Here is a 23,546-nt window from a genome sequence, read left to right as displayed (position 1 = left end):
TAATTTATTTTATAATTTGTAAAATTTTTTAAAAAAATCATGCTAAAATTATCTGTAATGCTAAAAGAATATATTGCCATTGTAGGGGTAGGTCCCAAATATTAAATTGAATTAACGAACTGTATATATAAAGTGATTTATTACAAAAAAAAACACTGAACACCTAAATTATTTATATACTGACTGGGATTGATTACAAAAACTACATGAATTGAATATAAATTGTTACTTAATGCACGAAAAATGACTTTGTTCATAGAAAAAGCATACTGAATGAATAGCGGACTGTAATACTGAATGCGCAGCCGTCGGCAACCGGAGCACGATTACGACGATGACGATTGAATAGTATGCCTTGCTCCCAACAGAGCGAGGCAAACACATGTATCGTATATGAGCGGGAATACAAAGCTCGTTGAAAACGCAACAACCATAATTTAATATCTAATTCAAACAATAAATTGAAAACATAGTTTTCAACTGTGTGGGCAGTTACCAAAAGTGAAAACGAATTTGAAAATAAAACAGGTCAGATAACTTTACCAATAATATAATAGGGCTCAACTTCTATACATTTTCAAATAATAATATTCTTCATCCATTTCAAACCTGGTCGATTTTGTTAATGAATGAGGATTTTTATTAGTCTTTATTAACAAGAAGGTATTTTAAATAATGAACTTGCATTTTAAATATAATTAGAAAATATTTAATGGGTATTGATGAAAATTTATGTAGATACTATTATTGCCTTTCTTTGAAATTTAATAAATTATGAATTTATTTAAGGAGATATACGAGATATTCTTTTATATAGAATATCTTCTAGCTACCTTAAGATTTGTTATTATTTCTTGTTAAGTTCAGCACTTAATTAAAAAAATTATATATTGATTTATCTGTTATTTTAAAATTTTGAAAGAGGTGAAAATTAAACTTTCAGAATTTCTTGAACAGCATACCTTTGTGACAAATTTTCACCATAGTATAAGAAAACCATTGTCTATTGACTTAAACATTTCTCAATTTTTAGATATTATTTTAAATAGAATAAATTAAAAAAATTCATTTCCAGTTTTCTCTTTCCGCTAATAGTTTATTAGATGACAAAGTTTCTTGGGATGATGAAATTGATTTTGTTTGTAACAAAATCAAACCATACTGTTTTGTTTTGAAGTGTTTTAATAAAATGTTAAGCTTGTTATTGTTATTAAATATTTATTACACTTACCCATATTTCTACCATAGATATAATATCGTCTCTTAGGGCTCTCAAAAAGTCAGAATGAATTTACACAAAACAAAAATGGGCTCTCAGATCATTGTTTGGTATCCATAATTATGACTCATGTGCACTGATACATAGAAAAAAAAAGTTAACTTATCTATGTATTTATATTTATGAATGTGGTAGTTTGCTATAAAGAATTGACAGTTATTTTTAAAAATAACAAGATTCATCCCTATCGAACTAGACACCTATTTTTGAGTAACTCAGGAGCCTAACACTTTGGCTTATGAGAAAGATTATTATCTTGCTTTTGTTGCCATTTTAAATAAATTATTGAACTTTTTAAAAAATTTCTCCACAAATTTATTTTTAATTGTGTTGATTTATAACATACTTTTTTTAATTTAGGAAAAATTTTCTTTTATAGAAACAATATTGCTCTGTTGATGAATTTTTAAATAATACCCATTAAAAAAAACCCCAAGTTTTCTATATTCTGTTCAGTGTGTCAATAAATATATGCTAAAATAATTTTCATTAATGCATTCTGAATTGTGAATTACTTTGTATTTCTTATATTTAATATCTTATTTATTTACCTTAATATTATTTCATATGTTTATATTTTAAATAAGTAATTGAACTTTAATCATGTTTGTTTTTTATTTTAAAATTAACTGACATTTTGTGATATTGCTCTTAACAAGGTTTTATTGTGGTTTTCCTTTATCCATTTAGGCCAATATTAGTGCAGTTCCTTTTCTTTATCTATGGAATAGCATATCTACTCATTCTTGATGTGATCTTTATAATGTATTGATCATATTAAAGGATTTATTTATTTACTTACTGGTGGTGGATGTTGAATGCTTTGGAATATTCATTGTTGGAACTTTATTTAAGTGGCTTTTCATAGGCAACAACTGTGTACAGCTACATGTTGCAGTTTTGTACCAGCATATGGCTGAAGATGATACACTATTATTCAGTAATAATTTTCTACAGTTTAATGATATGGCCAGTTATTAATTGTTGGAGTAGTTGCTTGTGTGTTGTCCACATGTCATGCCAATCTGTTTCTGTCTTCTGTACAAATATGTCTCTCTCTGTCTCTCTCTCCCTCATTATTTGACAAACAAATTTTGCTGCAGGCAAGTGTCTCAACCTTCCATCATTCACTGTTAAAATAGATCTTTTTCTAAACATTCTATATGTTTCACTGAGTTTACTACTGACCATTAACAAAGGCTAAACAGGATAAAAAGTCCAGTTAATGGATAAACATTAATCTGTTCTTTGTTTTATTAGCATCTTCAATTTTATTCCAATAATTCAGCATTAATCTCTCTTTAGAGTTGTGTTTTCTCTAAACAATGAATGATTTTGTTTTTATATTTAACAATTACTATAATTTTAAAATCATTCATTTGACATCTAACAAATAAATCACTTACATGTCTTTCTTATCAGATTTTAATACTATTTTGTTCAAGAATTATTTATTTTCTTTACTAATTATACTTATAATTTTGTATGTGATTATATGTATTTCTTTAAATGGTTTTAGTGAAGTACAAAATAAGTGAGAAAGGTACTGACATTTTTTTTTCATAGGGGTTTCACCTTAAACTTATTTTTTTAATGCTATGCATGAAATAACAGAATGGTCGTCATAAATATGGAGACCATTTCCATATCACTTCTTGTTTTCAAAGACACTCACAAGTTTTCCATGTGGAAAGTTCTTTGTGAACAGTTTGAAGTTCCTGGAGGCTGTGGGGGTTTGCTTGATAAACAATACTTTTTGCATAACTCCATAAGTAAAAATCTGGTGGGCTTAAGTCTGGAGAATGAGGTGATCACAAGCTTGTAAAAATGATTTGATCTCTGTAAACCTCCTGCAAACTTCATGAACTGCTTGTATCCATTGCCATGTTGTCTTGTTGAATCCAAGCATTATTAATTTCATCTTTTGTTAGCTCTCCCATCTACTGATAAGTGATTTCTCAATAATAAGCTGAATTTATTGTTTCTATAATATTGAGTCTTCTGGTCATGCAGAGGAATTTCATGTTCGTCATCTAGGTTGTTGGCAAACTGTAAACGTAAGTTCTGTGCATTCAGATTATGTGATAAATTAACCATGCATGACTCATCAATATAGAAAACATAGTACAATGTTTAATTCACTTTCTTTAGTCTGTGGTAGATAACTTTTGATTTGTTTTCACCTTTTAGGGGGGCTTGATTAGTCCTTTACACTACGTCAATTAGGAACCAGTATACCTGGAAATCTAACAGAAAACTGATCTTTTACTGTATGCAAATACTGTCTGTGCTCATGGAAGATGTATTCAGTGACAAATATTCACTGTTCTAAAGTGCACATAGTAAGCACATTCTGAACGCACACAGTAAGACATAATTTCATTCGTTTAAAGACAATGAACAGCAAAGAACCAGAGACATGTTATCTAAAGGTCACCGACCTGACTGGGTTGTAGATGCTAACGGCACACAAAATTACCATCCTTTACAAAAGACTTTAAAAAGCAGCATGTGAAATAAAATCCTTTATCATAATTATTATAATTTTTATGTAGTAATTAGTATTTTATAGTAGTAATTAGTATTTTATATATATATATTAGTACTGCATTATTAATACCTGATAGCACGTAAAAATCAAAACAAGTTGAATGTTAAGGGTGATGTGGAGGTTTTTCATAGATTTATATACGTAATTAAAACATTGAAATAAAACTGCTAATAATTTTGTAAAATACTAGGAAGTACATTAAATTTCATGATACAGGTTTGTAGGGAGGAACTACTAATGAGCTTTTTGTGAGGAACAAATTACTAACATCTGTGTGATCTGTTCCATTTATAGTATGTTGTGATCTGCGAAGAATTTTTAAATATTTGTTTTGTTTATTATAATCTCTTATTATTCATATTCATAGAAACAGAAAAATTGTCAAAACCACTGTATTAAGTAGGGTGTATGGAATTACAGCAATTTGATGTTTTACAATTAAAATTAAAATATGTTTTTTTTAATAGGTATTAATTTAGTTTTTGTTATTTTATTTTCAGCATAAATAAATTGTCTCCTATTGATTTAAAGTATGTTGATGATTTGATTGAGGAAAAAAAGAAGTTTGAAATATTATATAATAATTTACAAGAACAAATTAAAAATATGGAAGAACAAAATATGAGTTTATTATTTGAAAAGAATGCTGTACAATTAAGGTAACTTTTTTATTTTACTCATTAGATGAAATTATCTTGATAACATAATTGTACAGATGTCTAAATGCACAAGAAAATTGATGTATTGCACTAAGTAAGAAATAAAGAGGTAGAAAGTAAAGGTGGAATTTTATAGGTGAGAGATGGTATAATGCTGTACTCACAAGTGACAATCGATTTGCCCTGTCTTAATTTTAAATCCACTGTAGAAGTATTTTTCAGTAGAACATGTTTACAAACCTCTACATAACTGAAGCAGAGAAACTCTTCACTTCATCCATTCCTTGGCCCATCCTGTACAGTAGTTTACTTTGGATTCAGAGTATGTCATCCAATTGAATACTAAAAATTTATTTACACTATCCCAATGTGAAATATAGTTTTATCTCTTTACTGTAGAATATTATTATTTATTTTATTTGCATTATTTTCATTTTATCTTCATTATTTATTAGTATCAAAACTAAAATAAAGACCCAGCTTGAAAGCAATGATTTTAAAAAGCCAAATGTAACAAAAATGAGTAGACATTGAAATATAAATATATACTTTTATCCATCCAAAGTGAGTGTTCACAGGAAATCAGTCATTGATATATTACAATTTGTACATGTATTAGCAAAAATTCAATCATGTAATGTGGAGAATAATTATTTAGGCTTGTATTAAGCGATCTAAATATTATTTGTGATGTTGCTTGGATTGTAAATAATAAATCTCTTGTTTTTATTTTTAGAACATTTTTATTTTAAACATATGCTCATTTTTCTTAAGATTCTCACAACATTAATTATTGTGTGTTGTATGATGTCTTGTTGATATTTGGTATTATGATATTTTGTTTATTTGATGCCGGTAGGAAGTTAAATGATAACTTAAACCCTGAATTAAAAATGTGTATTAATTGACGAGCATAGTTTTCAGTTGTAAAATTGTATCATAAAATTTCATGGGTAATATCAAAACCATAAAATAATATTAGATGTTTACTTTTTTGCCAATAACACAAGAAAAAAGATGGTAACTGTAAAGACAGGAGTTTTTAATTAGAATACCACGTACATAATTTTCAATGTGCTCATTTGAGAAATTGTTGACAAAAAGTGTTTTTTCTAAAACATTTTTATTTTATTTTCACTATTGTCTTTGAATTTCTTTCTTTGTTTTAATGCGTAAGTTTAGTAAATTACATCATAAAAAAAAAAAAAATTTAGTGATTTAAACTAAGCAGTAGTAAACATACTCAATTTGCAAAATAATAATTATTTTTTTCGTCAGTTATTTGACTGGTTTCATGCAGCTCTCCAAGATTTCCTATCTAGTGCTAGTCGTTTCATTTCGGGTATACCCGCTACGTCCTACATCCCTAACAATTTGTTTTACATATCCCAAATGTTGTATGCCTGCACAATTTTTTCCTTCTACCTGTCCCTCCAATATTAAAGCAACTATTCCAGGATGCCTTAATATGTGGCCTGTAAGTATATCTCCTTTTAACTATATTTTTCCAAATGCTTCTCTCTTCATCAATTAGCTACAACATCTCTTTGTTTGTCACTTAATCCAACCATCTGATTTTTAACATTCTCTTATAGAACCACATTTTACAAGCTTATAATCTTTCCTTCTCTAGTAGTCTACTCGCCCAAGTTTCATTTCCATATAAAACTACACTCTAAACATATACTTTCAAAAATCTTTTCCTGACATTTAAATGAACTTTTGATGTAAACAAATTATATTTCTGACTGAAGGCTCGTTTCGCCTGTGCTATTCGGCATTTTATATCGCTCCTGCTTTGTCAATCTTTAGTAATTCTACTTCCCAAATAACAAAATTCTTTTACCTCCATAATCTTTCTCTTCCTAATTTCACATTCAGTGCTCCATCTTCATTATTTCTATTACATTTCATTACTTTCATTTAGTTCTTGTTCATGAGGTAGTTCTTGCGTAGGACTTCATCCATACCGTTCATTGTTCCTTCTAAATCTTTTTAATCTCAGCTAGAATTATTATATCATCAGCAAATCGTAGCATCTTTATCTTTTCACCTTGTACTGTTACTATGGATCTAACTTGTTCTTTAACATCATTAACTGCTAGTTCTATGTAAAGATTAAAACGTAACTGAGATAGGGAACATTCTTGGACTCCTTTTCTTATGGCTTCTTTCTTATGTTCTTCAATTATTACTGCTTGCTGTTTGGTTCCTGTAAATGTTAGCAATCATTCTTCTAAATCTGTATTTGAATCTAATTTTTTTTAAATGCCAAACATTTTATTCCAGTCTACGTTATCGAATGCCTTTTCTAGGTCTATAAATGCCATGTATATTGGTTTATTTTTCTTTAATCTTCCTTCTACTATTAATCTGGGCTCGAAAATTGCTTCCTTTCTCCCTATACTTTTCCTGAAACCAAATTGGTCTTTTGAGACTGTTTCCTGAAACCAAATTGATCTAGTTAAGATTTTTGATGTATGGCTAGTTAAGGTAATTGTTCTGCATTCTTCACATTTATCTGCTCCTGCTTCTTTGGTGTCATGACTATAACACTTTTTTTGAATTCTGACGGAACTTCCCCTTTTTCATAAATATTACACACCAGTATGTATAATCGATCAATCGCTTTCTCACCTGCACTGCGCAGTAATTCTGCAGGTATTCCATTTATTCCAGGAGCCTTTCTGCCATTCAAATCTTTTAATGCTTTCTTAAATTGAGATCTCAGTATTGTTTCTCCCATTTCATCCTCTTCGACTTCCTCTTCTTCCTCATTAACACCATTTTCTAATTCATTTTCTCCGTATAACTCTTCAATATATTCCACCCAATTTACCTTTCTTATTATAAATCAGTGTACCATCTTTGTTTAACACATTATTCGATTTTAATTTATGTACCCCAAAATTTTCCTTAACTTTTCTGTATGCTCCATTTATTTTACCAATGTTCATTTCTCTTTCCGCTTCTAAACACTTTTCTTTAATCCACTCTTCTTTCGCTAGTTGCACTTCCTGTTTATAGTATTTCTTAATTGTTGATAGTTCCTTTTACTTTCTTCATCACTTGCATTCTTATATTTTCTACGTTCATCCATCAGCTGCAATATATAGTTTGAAACCCAAGGTTTTCTACCAGTTCTCTTTGTTCCACCTATTTTCGATTCTGCTGATGTAAGAATTTCCTTTTTAACATTCTCCCATACTTCTTCTACACTTTCTACCTTATCTTTTTTGCTCAGACCTTTTGCGATGTCCTCCTCAAAAATCTTTACCTCCTCTTCCTCAAGCTTCTCTAAATTCCACCAATTCATCTGACACCTTTTCTTCAGGTTTTTAAACCCGAGTCTATATTTCATTATCACCAAATTATGGTCGTTATCAATGTCTGCTCCAGGGTAAGTTTTGCAGTCAACAAGTTGATTTCTTAATTTTTGCTTAATCATGATATAATCTCTCTGATACCTTGCAGTATCACCTGGCTTATTTCTTGTGTATATTCTTCTATTATGGTTGCACCTTCGGTCCAGCTACTCTGTATCACTGAGCACTCAAGCCTCCTTACCATCAGCAAGGTCTCATGATTCATAGAGGGAGAAAAAAAATTATAAACAATGTTATTAAATATCTGACTATGGTTGTAGGTAGTGACTACATCCCTGATAAACCCAAAAAAAAATTTAATGTGTTTCCATTACTATTAAGATATCTGTAAAAAATAAAAAAAGAATTAAAAAGGAATGCGCATAAAAATAATTATAATTTAAAAAAATTGTCAACCTTGATAAAGCTGCTGGATGGGTAATGTAAAATTTTTATATTACAGAACTTGTATTCTGACTTGTTTTAATAAAACGTTTAGCAAAGTTAAAAAAAGAAAAGCTACTTCATGGAGAATTTATGAAAAATATCTTTCTATTGATTATGATTAGTTCTTTAGTGGCCACATATGAAACAAAACTGTTCTGTACTGGTGGAAGAACATGGTATACAATAAAAAAGGTGTAATTTTTTTTTCACTGTATTAAACAATTTAGGAAAGAGAATCACCCATTAGCACATGTGCACAAGACTTACAATCATCCAAGTCACACTTGTAGCATAGGCTGGAATGAAACAAAAAACAATTTCAAAGTATGCTGTTCAGAAAATCCAGGGCAGTCAGTAATAATGTGCTGGTGATGAAAAAAGGTTTTTTTTTTTCTGAAGGTCCTTAGTGTTGTGAAAATATATTTTGATAATTACCCATTACCATAAGGATATGAATTTCTAAAATTACTCAAAATGGATCACGCTGAGGTTAATGCTGATGGTGGTAGATATTGCCTCATATAATTGTTCAAGTAGACATGGTGCTTACATTATATGCCAAAAATGATGTGTAGAACTGGAATCATAATATTCTGTTTAGAGTGGCTGAAAATCAAATTATTTAACAAAACAAAAACCTGCTACATTTGCTAACTAGTTAATGATATTTGCCAAAATGAAACACCATTCTCTCCATTCCAATATTAAATCACCCAGAATTAAATTTGACAGAGTTAAAAAACTGGGTAGCATTATACGATACTAATTTGAGTTAAAACGATATAATGGATCTGTGTCAAAAGAAATGTTCTGAAATTGGATCGGCAGAATCACAACAGGTACGTTCACATACAAAGAAGGTCGAGAACATTATCGAACTGTCCAGGAGTGATATAAAAATGATTGAATCATTTGTTATAAATGAGGAAAATAATTTGTCCTGTAATAAAAAAATGATGATGATGAATACATCTGGATTTGAATCTACGGAAGAATTACTACAGAATAAAATTTGTAATGCAAGATTGCTTATTACATTAAATTAATTATTTTTGTAAAATTAACAAAAAAAAAAAACAAAATATTTTAACTGATAATTAATTGGAGATAGGAAATCCACATAAAAATCAATTTAAATAATTCATAATCTTAAATAAATAAAAAATTTAACTTTCATGTTAATTAATGTAATTCTTACAGAATTTTTAAAACATTTAAATCAATATTCCCCATTATTACTTTCATAAAGAAAAAAATTTCAATTTTCTGCATGATAAGTGTATCTCATTACTTTATTGCAGCTGTTTTAATTAACATTATTATTACAGTTATTTTAGTATTATTATACTTCATAAAAGCAAGGTTATGAAAAGTTAGCAGTTTTTGTCAGTATTGGATACTAGATTACTGGAAGTCTCGTTTGTAGTTGACTGTCCTTTGCTTTCAATAAGTTCCTAATCTTCAGTTTCTAATAGTTCTTAATCTTTCAGTAGTTTGCTTTATCATAGTTCTTAGCACTGTACTGTGTGCTGAGGAGCCACTGGCTGGTGGACAATTTCTACTCTGAAATATACACAATTTATCACAGTTGAATAATCCTATTGCTGTCCTAGTTTTAATCATGATGAAATTTACTTAATTTATCAAAACAGTATTTTAATTAAAGAGGCCGAAATGTAAATGACTAATACAGAATTCAATCTATGCTAGACAAACTACACTATTTATTCAAAAATTAAATTTAAAAAAAACAAAACTGTATTTTGTTTAATATCAGACCATTTCTACTTATTTATTCATAAGCTGAGACCACATAATTAAAAGATAAGCACATAGTAATATTCAAGTTCTCATAATGACTCATTTCACATATAATGTAAAGTATTTGAATGATAAAATAAATGAATCAGTGAAATGCTGTTAATTTAACCATGTACTTTTGACAACCTCTAAATTTATTTAAAATTTAAATAAGGAAAGGTATTCCTAAAAAAAGGTTTAATGGAATATATTTATTTTAAAATTAAAAAAAAAATCATGATTCCTTACTTTTTTTTAGCTTGACTGATGCCGAGAAAAGGGAATCGGATTGGGAACATACTGTAGTGCAGTTACAAAAAGATTTGAAGAGGTCTGAGGAGTACAGTGGTTCATTGGTAAAGAAACTGTCGGTCGAGCAAGATGCTTTGAAGAGAGAAAAAGAAAAATCTTTAGAACAACAACAGCAGTTATGTGTTTATAAAGAACAATGTACCTCTCTCTCACATCAACTAACTACAGTTAAACAAGAAAATCAGCTTCTTAGACAAAGTATTGAGGATTTGGAAAAACAGGTATGCTATAAATTTTTTTTTTCTTGATGGATAATCATGTCACTGGAGAGTAATGTATGTTAGGTGAAATTCTCTTAAAGCCTTACAATTCTTTATTTATAAAATATGATATCGATAAGACTTTATTCTTCTTTGAACTGCAGAGATAAATTTTATATATTCCATATTCCTATAAACTCAGCAATTTTCTTATCTGAGTATCTTTTTCCCTATATATTTTGTACTATTTAAGGTTAATTTGAATCCTTTGAATTTGCTAATCTTGGATAATAGTTAATTGGCTCTCAGTATCATAGTTCGTAGGCAGCTTATGCCCACATAGTTCTTACGCCCACAATTAATGAACCTGATTTTAAAAAAATTCCATTCATTTACTTCACTGTACTTGTGTTAGTCTTTTTATGATTGTGTAAATATTTAGAAAAATAGAGAACATCAGCCTGTACATCTCGATTCCCCCCTGAGGGGAGAGGATCCCACCTCGTAGCGTGTCCGGTCGCTACACCACCGTTCCTAGCCAGTAGTGGCTTTAATGGAGAGCATCTTCTCGCCCTCAAACTGATTGCGCACCACAGCTTTCAGTCCAGGCCCCGCAGAGATGCCACCAATGCAGATGCCCCGAGGGACATCTGCATCGGCAAAGTTCACCCCGAGGTAGTTTTTCGTGTTTATGCCTTCAGAATGAAGACCATGGACACCTGCAGCTACCACGTCGCCCTCAGGAACTAAGCTAGAAGCCTAACCGCGGAACGAAGACCCCGCGCCTAGTCCTAACTATTATAGAGCCGATTACTGAATGTCTCAGATCCGTACTAATAGCCTCAACAACAAACTTTCCCACTAAAGTTTCATACATCGAAATTTAGACCTAGTTCCCTTAAGAACCCCGGTTAATACTCAAAATGAGTTTCTATCTAACTCCGCTCCGGTCCGCCCGGGAGAGGAGAATTAACGCCTACTCCCGCACAGCGCCATCACGGAGTCCGGCGTAACATTCACCATCTTTCGCAGACCGCCTTCAAGACTCCCCTGCATACCACACCAAAGCAGTACCCAGAGAAGCCCCGCCGACAGTGTCATTAGCTCATAAGTGCCCCCGTCGGAGCGCGACCGCACCCACCGGGCAAGGATAACCCCGCCCGCCTACAACGGCCGCAACTCCGCCGACAGCGTGATTAAATACATGCCACCAATACATCTAGCCGAGGCACGCTGCCTTAAGCGCCTACCTTCGGCCAGTCAACTGCCCAGGCGGTCCCTGGCCACCCAGGTTCCTATCACCTACTAAATCCCTTCGGCAGCCCTGATCAGGGCGAGGAAGCGAAGGAAGCCAGCAACTATTGTCCACTCTCTACGAGTCCTCCAGTTGACTCGCAGATCCAAAATAGAGTTTACTCTCTCGAGTTCCGTAGCAACTCTGGTACGCTCAGCTTCGTACCGGGGTCATATGTGAAGGTCATGGTCCACGGTGTCATCGACCCTACAGTCCGGACAGAAGCCGGAATCAACCAACCTAAACTTAGCCAATTTATCCCTAAAGGCACCATGTCCAGAGAGGAACTGAGTCGTATGCCGATTGGGGGATACCCAGCTAACAGCTCGCAACTCTCTAACATTGGGAAATATACCATGCGTATAACGACCTGTCAAAGAAGTATCCCACCTATCTTGCCAAAAGTCGAAACCTTGGTCTTCGATCTCACGCATACGCCCAGCAGTAAGAAGGTCTCCCTTCTTTGCAACATATCGCTGGCTACGTTCCGTAGCCGAAATATCTACAGGTTTGATGCCCGCGATCACAGTTACTGCCTCTCGCGAGACAGTCCTGTAACCACCGACAACCGCTAACAAAAGAAGACGCTGGGCTCGTAATAGAATGTCCCTATAACATTGGTACCGCAAACGATGAGCCCAGACGGGCGCAGCGTACAACATAATGGCCTCACAAACGCCTTTATAAAGAATCCGCATGGTACGGAAATTCAACCCCCAATCGGGATGGACCACTCTACGGACGCCGAAGAAAGCATCAACTGCCTTCTTCGCCACATACTGAAGGTGCTCCTTGAAGAGAAGCCTCTCATCAAGGATAACACCCAGATATTTCTGAAGGGTACCTAATTGAACGACCGTCCATCACAACCCGCGGATGGCGAGTCGCAGCTAGACGGCCCTTCAAAAACATCATAGTGGTTTTCTCCGCACTGAAAACCATCTTATGCTAAAGACTCCACAACCGCAAAACCCTACATGCCTGTGCCGCTCTAAGCTCAATCTCAGCACGCGAGCCACCCTCAACCAGCAGCAGTCCATCGTCGGCATAAGCCACAACGCGACAGCCACTGGGCAAACGTAGCCGCATGAGAGAGTCAAACTCGATGGTCCAGACGAGTGAACCTAATACACTGCCCTGCGGACATCCTTTTGACAGGGTCTTTCCTACTTGCGAACTGCCGTCACGAAGGACAACATTTCTTTCGCTGAAATAACTCGAGAGAGTCCTAATTTCATCCTGCGTGCAACCACGCTTCTGCAATTGAAACAAGGCAGAGGGCCACCACAAGTTAATAAATGCCCCGGATATGTCCAAGAAGACACCGAGTACGTACTTGTACTCACTGCCTGAAGCCAGATCCAGGACCGTAAGAATCGCATCCTCTGTACTCTTATCGGGTCTGAAGCCATACTGGTCGTCCATCAGCATGTGATTCAAAGTGAGCCTACTATTAATGCGAAGGTAAAGTACCTTCTCGAAAATTTTCCCAACAACTGGTAAGAGCGTCAGAGGACGGTAAGAAGAACTAACGGTGGGGTCCTTGTCGCCACCGTTGAACAACAGCTTCAAGATTCCACGCTTCCAGCAAGCCGGGAAATACCCGGCAAACAAACACCTATTGAACACCCTAGTCAACGGGCCAAGAATTACAGGCAGGGTGCGAATAAGGAGCTCCACCGTGATACCATCATATCCGGGGGCTTTGTTCCTAGCAAGGCTACAGATTACTTGGCGGACTTCCGCCTCAGCAATCTCCAAAGACACAGAGTCCGTATTGAAATTTACAACCGCCGCTCGAACTCTCCGGTGATACGAGGTCTCACCAACCTCGGTATCATCGGGGAGCAGATCGTCCATCAGAAGAGATAGAACACGATCTTTCTCAACAAAAACGCCGTCCTGGGTCGAGAGAGCCGACAGAAGATTGTCCTTTTTACGTTTGTGACCAAGTACACGATAAACAACACCCCAAGGGTCTTTATTCCCTTGCTCTTGAACAAAAGAGCGCCAGGAATCTCGTTTAGAAGTCCTAATTCTATGAAAATACTCGTTCCTTTTCTGACGATACTCCGCAAACAAGGCCTCTCGCCGGTCAGGATAACGCGCACGCTGTGCGGCTCTCCTGAGTCGGCCCACGGCCTGCTTTATCGCAGTCAAGTCCCGAGACCACCAACCAGCTACTCTCTCTCGACCCGTACTACGAGGGATTGAGAGTTCTGCGGCTTCAACCACCGCAGAGGAGAAATTCTCTGCCAGGTTATCTAGAGGACCTAGGTGGACCTCGTCCACCCTGGACGAGGTCCCTCAGCGAGGTCCCTGGACGAGGTTTTCAGCTACGAGTGAACACCCGCATCCTGGCCGCAAGAATATTGGAAAACTTGGGCCAATCCGCCCGCCTGTGCAAGAAGCGCCCCTGCTGAACAGGGGCGTCCGCCCTAAAGACATCGCGCAGCCCACCTATCCAATCAAAAACTATGAGCCGATGGTCGCTTTCGCAATCATCGACTACAGACCAGTTCTGAATCCTACCAGGAATATCCTTGCCTATGGTAACATCAATGTTGGTACCTAGGAAGGTCCTCCGCAATCCCACCGCACCGGCGAAGGTTGCCGACTCGCCGGCGACATTGAACACCTCAAAACGGTGCTGCGCGATGAAACCTTCTAGCATTTCACCGCCGTCGTCTGTGATCCCACTGTGCCAAAGAAGCGATTTGGCATTCGCATCAACTCCTATAAGAATAGGACGACCCGCTACCAGCCTGATAATTCTATCCCATCTTTCCAAATGTAATTCAGTGGGATCTCTGTACTTAAAGTACGAACTAACCACAACTAGGTCGAAACCATCGACAGTAAGCTTAACAATGACATGATGTGTGTCAGAGGCTTGCCGTACAAAGACGCTATCTATAGACTTCCTGCACAGAACGGCGGATTTACTTTCACCTACATGGAACTTATTCCAGCCTGAAAAACCTGGCAGTTCACCCTTGACAACATACGGGTGTTGGAGAAGTAAAACATCGAGGCTCCGCTTTTCAACGACGTTACCTAACTCTACTTGGACCGCATAGGCACCCTGGGCATTGAGTTGACCGAACCTAACCATCGAGCGAGTTGAAGTAGACCTCAACCGCTCTTAAATAACTACCACACTCCCTGCTATTGATGGAGTGCCTATGGTTTCTACGTAACCGCTTGCAGTTAACGCAGACCGGAGCCTCCTTCTTTTGCGGACAGTCGTCACGCTTGTGGCCCTCCTCACCACAATACGCGCAGACCGACGCATAGTTACAGAACTTGGCCCTATGGCCGAACCTACAACATTTGAAGCACCTCTGCACGTCAAGGTATTCCTTGACGCGGCAAGAGGCAAAATCAACGAAGACTCTACCTTCTGACAAAAACTTCTGGTGGAGACCAGCACCTAATTCAAATACTCCGTGATACCGAGGGGCATCTCGCTTTCGAGTCTTAAAGACTAACCTACACTGCTCTTTGAACGTGGCCGCATCCAAATCAGTATTCTGCTCCCGAATGAGAGACAGAACTTCCTCATCAGAGAGACCCCGCTCGATGTCATATATGATGACTCGGGGCTTTCTCAACCGCTTGGGGTCCACCTTAACCTCAAGCTTCTGCACCGCTGGAGAGTCCTTGATGACTTGGACTGTCTCCTTGTTATCCGCAACAACGACTAAACCTTTGCTGGCCTTCCGCATGTCTCGAATCCTAAGCCGATTCCTGTCGCCACGAAGGGCTTCCCGGAAATCGCGTTTCAATTCCTGACTCGTGGTCTTGGAGCCCTCTGCCTTGTTAACAAAAACTACCTCCGGCTTCTTTACCGCTTTGGTGGCCTCTCGTTTGGTCTTCAGTACCTCAGCGTAGCGCCTGGGCTGCACTGGGGCCTGAACAACCACCTTGGGAGCCTTGACCTCTTGCGGCTTGGAGGCCAAGGCCTCGAAACCCTCGCTCACCGCCGTAAAAGTTTCCCTCAGCTTACCTAGCCGGGGGAGAATTGTCTTCCTCGCGCCCGAGCTGACCCCGCCGGGAAGCGAAAGAAAGTCTACCAAGTAGTCCAGGTCCTCCTGGACTACCTTCAACAGCAGGGCAGAACTACCAGGTCTGCCCTTTAAATTTTTAAATGCCTCTACTACAGGGGAGGACCGCACCTGGGTGGGTGTCCCTGTGTCCATCGCGTCGCTTTCCTCGTCCTCTGAGGAGCTAGTCGACGGCACCGGCGCTGGTTTCCTCTTCCGCCTGGACTTCTTTACTACTTGGAACTCCGACATGGCCGAAGATTCCCTAACGCACTGGAAAACTGACGAAATTCTCGCTGTCTCCCTACTAACTGGTTTGGGCAAGCCCATGGTGTGACAACCACCCGCAGCGAGTACGGGCAGCTGGAGACCTTTACGTTCTCCTGTCACTCTTTGTGCCTCTTGGCCGCTGCTGTATCGATTGATTGCGATACTACTCGTACGGCAAAAAACCACAAATTACGGCCCTCGCTCTAAGAGCGCAGAAGGACTACAGGCTCGGCCTGTTCTGTTACGGGGGCTAACGACCAGCAGTCGTTGCCACCTTTCAGCCCCGTTGAGGCGGACACGCGTCGCAGAAAACTTTCTCCGTTCACTCCCGCAAAAAGTGAAAAGATGAGTCTATATTTTAACCTTGTGCTAGCTGTGTTCGCAATCCTCGATTGGTAGACTTGATACCACTGGAAGGTACACACTCGACCAGCAGTCAAAACACCAAAAGTAGACAAAAACCACAGTACTCTGGACGTACTAAAGGAGACCAGAGTATTCATCAGCCTGTACAGCCAGAATGAGTGTATGGGGATACAATCTTACAATCTTCATACGTAAACAGACTTATTTTTTGAATAAATTTTATGTTGTGTCAGCCACCCAACCTTCTACAGTGTTTAACTTAGAAGGAGGACCTCTTTAAGGTTAATTATTTGAGTTTTAAGTGGAAAGACAGAGAAGTATCTTGCAGATTTTTTGTTTGATTTATACCTATGGACTGGACTAATACATTACACTTCCATTGCAGTGGACCGAAAGTTGCTCTCTGCAGATAAGTTCCGAAGGTTCGAACATTGCCTTTGAAAAATAAATTTTGTTGGGTATTTATTTATGTAGCTAAAAATACACAATTAGCTGTTAATAATACAAATAAATACAATATGTTTAAAAAAGGAAAAGGAGGAGGCCAGCGACGTTCTTTTACTTAGAAAAGGCAATGGGGAAGAACTCCTTATTCTAGTCATGGGAGTACAGAATGCCGAACAACTTACAATGATTCTGTGAAACAAGGCATCCGATCTTCATGTTGACCTAAAGTCCTGTGGTGGCTAGAGGAAGCCACAGGACTTTGTGGCGGCCGGAGGGTGGTGGTACACATTAAAGACGTAGACTCCGACACGTCAGAACAGGTGGTCAAGTATGCGATTGTACATAATTTGGGGGATGTGGAGGACTTCAAGATCTTTTCAATTAGGTCAGCGTTTGGGGAAACTAAAAACATTACTGTTATCACCTCTCTTCATGCTGCCTGGAAGTTGGTAGAGAAGAGGATCAGAATCAGTTGGGTCCATTGTCAGGCCCACATCCAGGAAGAGAGGTCACCCAAGAAAATAATCTTGCTCTTGATCTTAATAATCTTAATTAATGTTGACTTCAGTTGTAAGTCTTGTGACTGGAAACAATTATACAAACCACAGTGGAGAATTGCTGATGGACATGGTGGAGGTGAATGGCCTCTACTGTACCGACGACACTACCCCTACATGTGAAGCCAGAGGACACTTTGGTGCTTGATCTGTGTTGGATAGTTGATGGGATCATCACTTGTGCAGCTGGTGAGTATTGCTGCATGAAATCGCTAGTGATCACTTTGCAACATTGCTGAGGTCTGCAACTCATAGTCTAGACTGTCCCATCACCAGACGAAGATGGTCACAGTTAACGTCGTAGAGCAAATTAAGGATGTATTTCAATTGACCCCAGCGTCTCTGCATACTATTATTATTAGTGAGGAGATGGCCAGGATTCCAGTCAGTTACAGGGATATCTAACCGGCCTATTGGTGGACATTTAGGGTTGCAAAGCTGCATTGAGATTTACAATGCAATCAGAGAATCATGCCGTGACTTCAACAAATTGGACGGGAAGACTGCTGTTTTATGTTATAAGGAGTGCAGGAAGATCCTTAACTATGAAATCTAAAAGAGTAAGTGCCAGAAATGGCAGGACCAATGTGCGAAGCTGGATAATGATCCCTGTGGGGCAGACGTTTCAAATTATCAGGAAGAGGTTTGGGAGATGTCTGCTTATGCTCATTGAGGAACGAACTAGGTGTGTGATAGCAAGGCTTTTTCCTTGTCCTGAGCTAGCAATAATGGGGCCCAATGTATTTGGTAGGAGGTGTTTTACGCTCGAAGAAGTATCCTCTGAAATTAACAAGTTGAGGGATAAGAAGAGTCTGGGCCCAGATGGGGTACCGGTCTCGATTTTAAAGGGACTTGTTATATGCATACCATAAGAAATAGTTGATATGGTGAATCAAGGCTTGGAGAAGGGCACCTTCCCAGCGTGCTGGAGGGAAGCACATATAATCTTTCTGCCCAAAGACAAGCTCGCAGAGACGGCTGAGGGATAGCGTCTGATTTATCTACTTAACAATATGGCCAAAGCTGTGGAAAGGATGCTAGCCACCCATATCGTAGATGAGCTGAACTTGAGTGCTGGTATCCACCCAAACCAGTTTGGTTTCTGGGGTATTAGATCAACCACACAGGCTGTCATAAAAGTTGTCAAATTTGCTTTGGAAGCAAGGAGTGGCACCTGGAAAACAAGGAAAATGCCCATGCTGATTGTCCTTGACGTACAAAACGCTTTTGGTCGGTGCCTTGTGGTACCATTATGGCAGTTTGGAGGAGAAAGGCATTAGCTATCCATGGCAGCAAATCAGTGCATACTTGAATGATAGATGGGTATCTGCAGACACAGCAGGGTACCTTCTGCTTCACGATGTCTGGAGGTTCTGCAGGGGTTGGTGCTAGAACCCCTGCTTTAGAACATTGTTTATGACAGGGCCCCGAACTTCTGCCTGCTACACAAACTGAGTCCATAGCGTATACCAACGATTTAGCAGACTTAGTACACTACAAGATTGAAAATGAGCTCGAGGACAGGGGAGAACTGACACTAGCCACTATAGATGGTTGGATGTGCTTCAGATTATGGCAAAGTTATGGAGCACAGGCAACAGTTGGCATCAAATAAGTGCGAGTTCATTATCCTTATGGGAAGACATGTGGTCAGGCCCATTGACCTCAGAATCAGAGAGCACCCTATTCAAAGTAGAGACAGGGTTAAATACCTGGGAGTAACTTTATGCAAGGTCTGCAGGTTCATTGATCATATACTGGAGAGTGCTGCGGTAAAGCCAAACAGATGATGCCATTAAATCGTCTCATGTCATCACAAATAACTGAATGCAGTCAAACGGAAAGTAATCATGACGATGGTGCAACCATATCGGAGAGGTATCTGTTGAGAGCCAGACTAAGGAATGATTCCTGAAAGAGAGCAGCAGCTCTTTAAGTAGTTGAAAGGGCATAAGTCAGGACGATTTAAACGGCCATAACAACATCACTCAGTCCTCTGAGTACTGCGCAGCTGAAAGCAATGGAAAACTACAGCTGCTTTTTTTTCCAAGAAAATGTAGCTCTTTGCATTTTCATATAGCAATGATGGAGGCGCCCTCTTTGGTAAAATATTACGGAGGTAAACTAGTCCCCCGTTCAGATCTCCAAGTGGGGACTACTAAGGAAAGGGTCACCAGAAAATTAAAAAATAACATTCTTCGAGTTGGAGCATGGAATTTTAGAAGTTTAAAAAAGGATGGTAGGTTAGAAAATTTAAAGAGGGAAATGGATAGGATAAATGTAGATGTAGTAGGAATTAGTGAGGTTCAGTGGGAAGACGAAAACGACTTTTGGTCAGGTGATTTTAGAATAATTAACTCAGATTCAAATAATGGGCAGGGAGGAGTAGGTTTCATAATGAACAAAAAGATATGGAAGAAAGTAGAGTATTTCAAAAAGCTTAGTGATAGAATCATTGTAATCAGAATAAAATCAAAACCTAAGTCGACAATGATTGTTAACATGATGGTGAATAGAGGCTGGGCAAAAGGAATGAAAGAGGGGACCGACTTATAGAGTTTTGCACGAAGTATAATTTAGTAATTGTCAACACCCAGTTTAAAAATCATAATAGAAGAATAAACACTTGGAAAAAGCCAGGCGATACTGCAAGGTATCAGATAGATTATATCATGGTTAAGCAAAGATTTAGAAATCAACTCGTTGACTGCAAAACTTACCCTGGAGCAGACATTGATAGCGACCATAATTTGGTGATAATGAAATGTAGATTGGCGTTTAAAAACCTGAAGAAAAGGTGTCAGATGAATTGGTGGAATTTAGAGAAGCTTGAGGAAGAGGAGGTAAAGAAGATTTTTGAGGAGGACATCGCAAAAGGTCTGAGCAAAAAAGATAAGGTAGAAAGTGTAGAAGAAGTATGGGAGAATGTTAAAAAGGAAATTCTTAAATCAGCAGAATCGAAAATAGGTGGAACAAAGAGAACTGGTAGAAAACCTTGGGTTTCAAACTATATATTGCAGCTGATGGATGAACGTAGAAAATATAAGAATGCAAGTGATGAAGAAAGTAAAAGGAACTATCAACAATTAAGAAATACTATAAACAGGTAGTGCAACTAGCGAAAGAAGAGTGGATTAAAGAAAAGTGTTTAGAAGCGGAAAGAGAAATGAACATTGGTAAAATAAATGGAGCATACAGGAAAGTTAAGGAAAATTTTGGGGTACATAAATTAAAATCGAATAATGTGTTAAACAAAGATGGTACACTGATTTATAATAAGAAAGGTAAATTGGGTGGAATATATTGTAGAGTTATATGGAGAAAATGAATTAGAAAATGGTGTTATTGAGGAAGAAGAGGAAGTCGAAGAGGATGAAATGGGAGAAACAATACTGAGATCTGAATTTAAGAAAGCATTAAAAGATTTGAATGGCAGAAAGGCTCCTGGAATAAATGGAATACCTGCAGAATTACTGCGCAGTGCAGGTGAGAAAGCGATTGATCGATTATACATACTGGTGTGTAATATTTATGAAAAAGGGGAAGTTCCGTCAGAATTCAAAAAAAGTGTTATAGTCATGACACCAAAGAAGCAGGAGCAGATAAATGTGAAGAATGCAGAACAATTACCTTAACTAGCCATACATCAAAAATCTTAACTAGATCAATTTGGTTTCAGGAAACAGTCTCAAAAGACCAATTTGGTTTCAGGAAAAGTATAGGGAGAAAGGAAGCAATTTTCGGGCCCAGATTAATAGTAGAAGGAAGATTAAAGAAAAATAAACCAATATACATGGCATTTATAGACCTAGAAAAGGCATTCGATAACGTAGACTAGAATAAAATGTTTGGCATTTAAAAAAAATTAGATTCAAATACAGATTTAGAAGAATGATTGCTAACATTTACAGGAACCAAACAGCAAGCAGTAATAATTGAAGAACATAAGAAAGAAGCCATAAGAAAAGGAGTCCAAGAATGTTCCCTATCTCAGTTACGTTTTAATCTTTACATAGAACTAGCAGTTAATGATGTTAAAGAACAAGTTAGATCCATAGTAACAGTACAAGGTGAAAAGATAAATATGCTACGATTTGCTGATGATATAATAATTCTAGCTGAGATTAAAAAGATTTAGAAGGAACAATGAACGGTATGGATGAAGTCCTACGCAAGAACTACCTCATGAACAAGAACTAAATGAAAGTAATGAAATGTAGTAGAAATAATGAAGATGGACCACTGAATGTGAAATTAGGAAGAGAAAGATTATGGAGGTAAAAGAATTTTGTTGTTTGGGAAGTAGAATTACTAAAGATTGACATAGCAGGAGCGATATAAAATGTTGAATAGCACAGGCGAAACGAGCCTTCAGTCAGAAATATAATTTGTTTACATCAAAAGTTCATTTAAATGTCAGGAAAAATGAGCATATGTTTAAAATAAAAATGTTCTAAAAATAAAAACAAGAGATTTATTATTTACAATCCAAGCAACATCACAAATAATATTTACATCGCTTAATACAAGCCTAAATAATTATTCTCCACATTACATGATTGAATTTTTGCTAATACATGTACAAATTGTAATATATAAATGACTGATTTCCTGTGAACACTCACTTTGGATGGATAAAAGTATATATTTATATTTCAATGTCTACTCATTTTTGTTACATTTGGCAGTCAGGTCGGTGACCTTTAGATAACATGTCTCTGGTTCTTTGCTGTTCATTGTCTTTAAACGAATCAAATTATGTCTTACTGTGTGCGTTCAGAATGTGCTTACTATGTGCACTTTAGAACAGTGAATATTTGTCACTGAATACATCTTCCATGAGCACAGACAGTATTTGCATACAGGAGAAGATCAGTTTTCCGTTAGATTTCCAGGTATACTGGTTCCTAATTGACGTGGTGTAAAGGACTAATCAAGCCCCCCTAAAAAGTGAAAACAAATCAAAAGTTATCTACCACAGACTAAAGAAAGTGAATTAAACATTGTACTATGTTTTCTATATTGATGAGTCATGCATGGTTAATTTATCACATAATCTGAATGCACAGAACTTAGTTACCCTATCTCAGTTACGTTTTAATCTTTACATAGATCTAGCAGTTAATGATGTTAAAGAACAAGTTAGATCCATCGTAACAGTACAAGGTGAAAAGATAAAGATGCTACGATTTGCTGATGATATAATAATTCTATCTGAGATTAAAAAGATTTAGAAGGAACAATGAACGGTATGGATGAAGTCCTACGCAAGAACTACCTCATGAAAATGGACTACCTCATGAACAAGAACTAAACGAAAGTAATGAAATGTAGTAGAAATAATGAAGATGGACCATTGAGTGTGAAATTAGGAAGAGAAAGAATTATGGAGGTAAAAGAATTTTGTTATTTGGCAAGTAGAATTACTAAAGATGGACAAAGCAGGAGCGATATAAAATGCTGAATAGCACAGGCGAAACGAGCCTTCAGTCAGAAATATAATTTGTTTACATCAAAAGTTCATTTAAATGTCAGGAAAAGATTTTTGAAAGTGTATGTTTGGAGTGTAGCTTTATATGGAAGTGAAACTTGGATGATCGGAGTACCTGAGAACAAAAGATTATAAGCTTGTGAAATGTGGTTCTATAAGAGAATGTTAAAAATCAGATGGTTTGATTAAGTGACAAACAAAGAGATGTTGTGGCAAATTTGTTGAAGACTGAAGCATTTGGAAAAATATAGTTAAAAGAAGAGATATACTTACAAGCCACATATTAAGGCATCCTGGAATAGTGGCTTTAATATTGGAGGGACAGATAGAAGGAAAAATTTGTGCAGGCAGGCAGCATTTGGGATATGTAAAACAAATTGTTAGGGATGTAGGATGTAGGGGGTATACCCGAAATGAAACGACAGGTACTAGATAGGGAATCTTTGAGAGCTACATCAAACC

At 37.0% G+C, this 23,546-nt stretch overlaps 1 protein-coding gene across 2 annotated transcripts in view; it reads left to right on the top strand.

The window, feature by feature from the left end:
* LOC142320103 (uncharacterized) overlaps positions 1-23,546 on the top strand; it is a 157,604-nt gene that overhangs the window by 62,245 nt on the left and 71,813 nt on the right. For both annotated transcript variants that reach the window (XM_075357782.1, XM_075357781.1), the window contains exons 6-7: positions 4,331-4,489; positions 10,361-10,634. In XM_075357782.1, the coding sequence (XP_075213897.1) occupies positions 4,331-4,489; positions 10,361-10,634 (433 nt within the window). The remainder of the gene's footprint in view (positions 1-4,330; positions 4,490-10,360; positions 10,635-23,546) is intronic.

The sequence above is a fragment of the Lycorma delicatula genome, chromosome 2 (genome assembly GCF_047948215.1).
Source record: "Lycorma delicatula isolate Av1 chromosome 2, ASM4794821v1, whole genome shotgun sequence".
NCBI lineage: Eukaryota > Metazoa > Arthropoda > Insecta > Hemiptera > Fulgoridae > Lycorma > Lycorma delicatula.
Note: the sequence above shows the minus strand (reverse complement) of the source record. Positions and strands in the feature narration are given on the sequence as shown.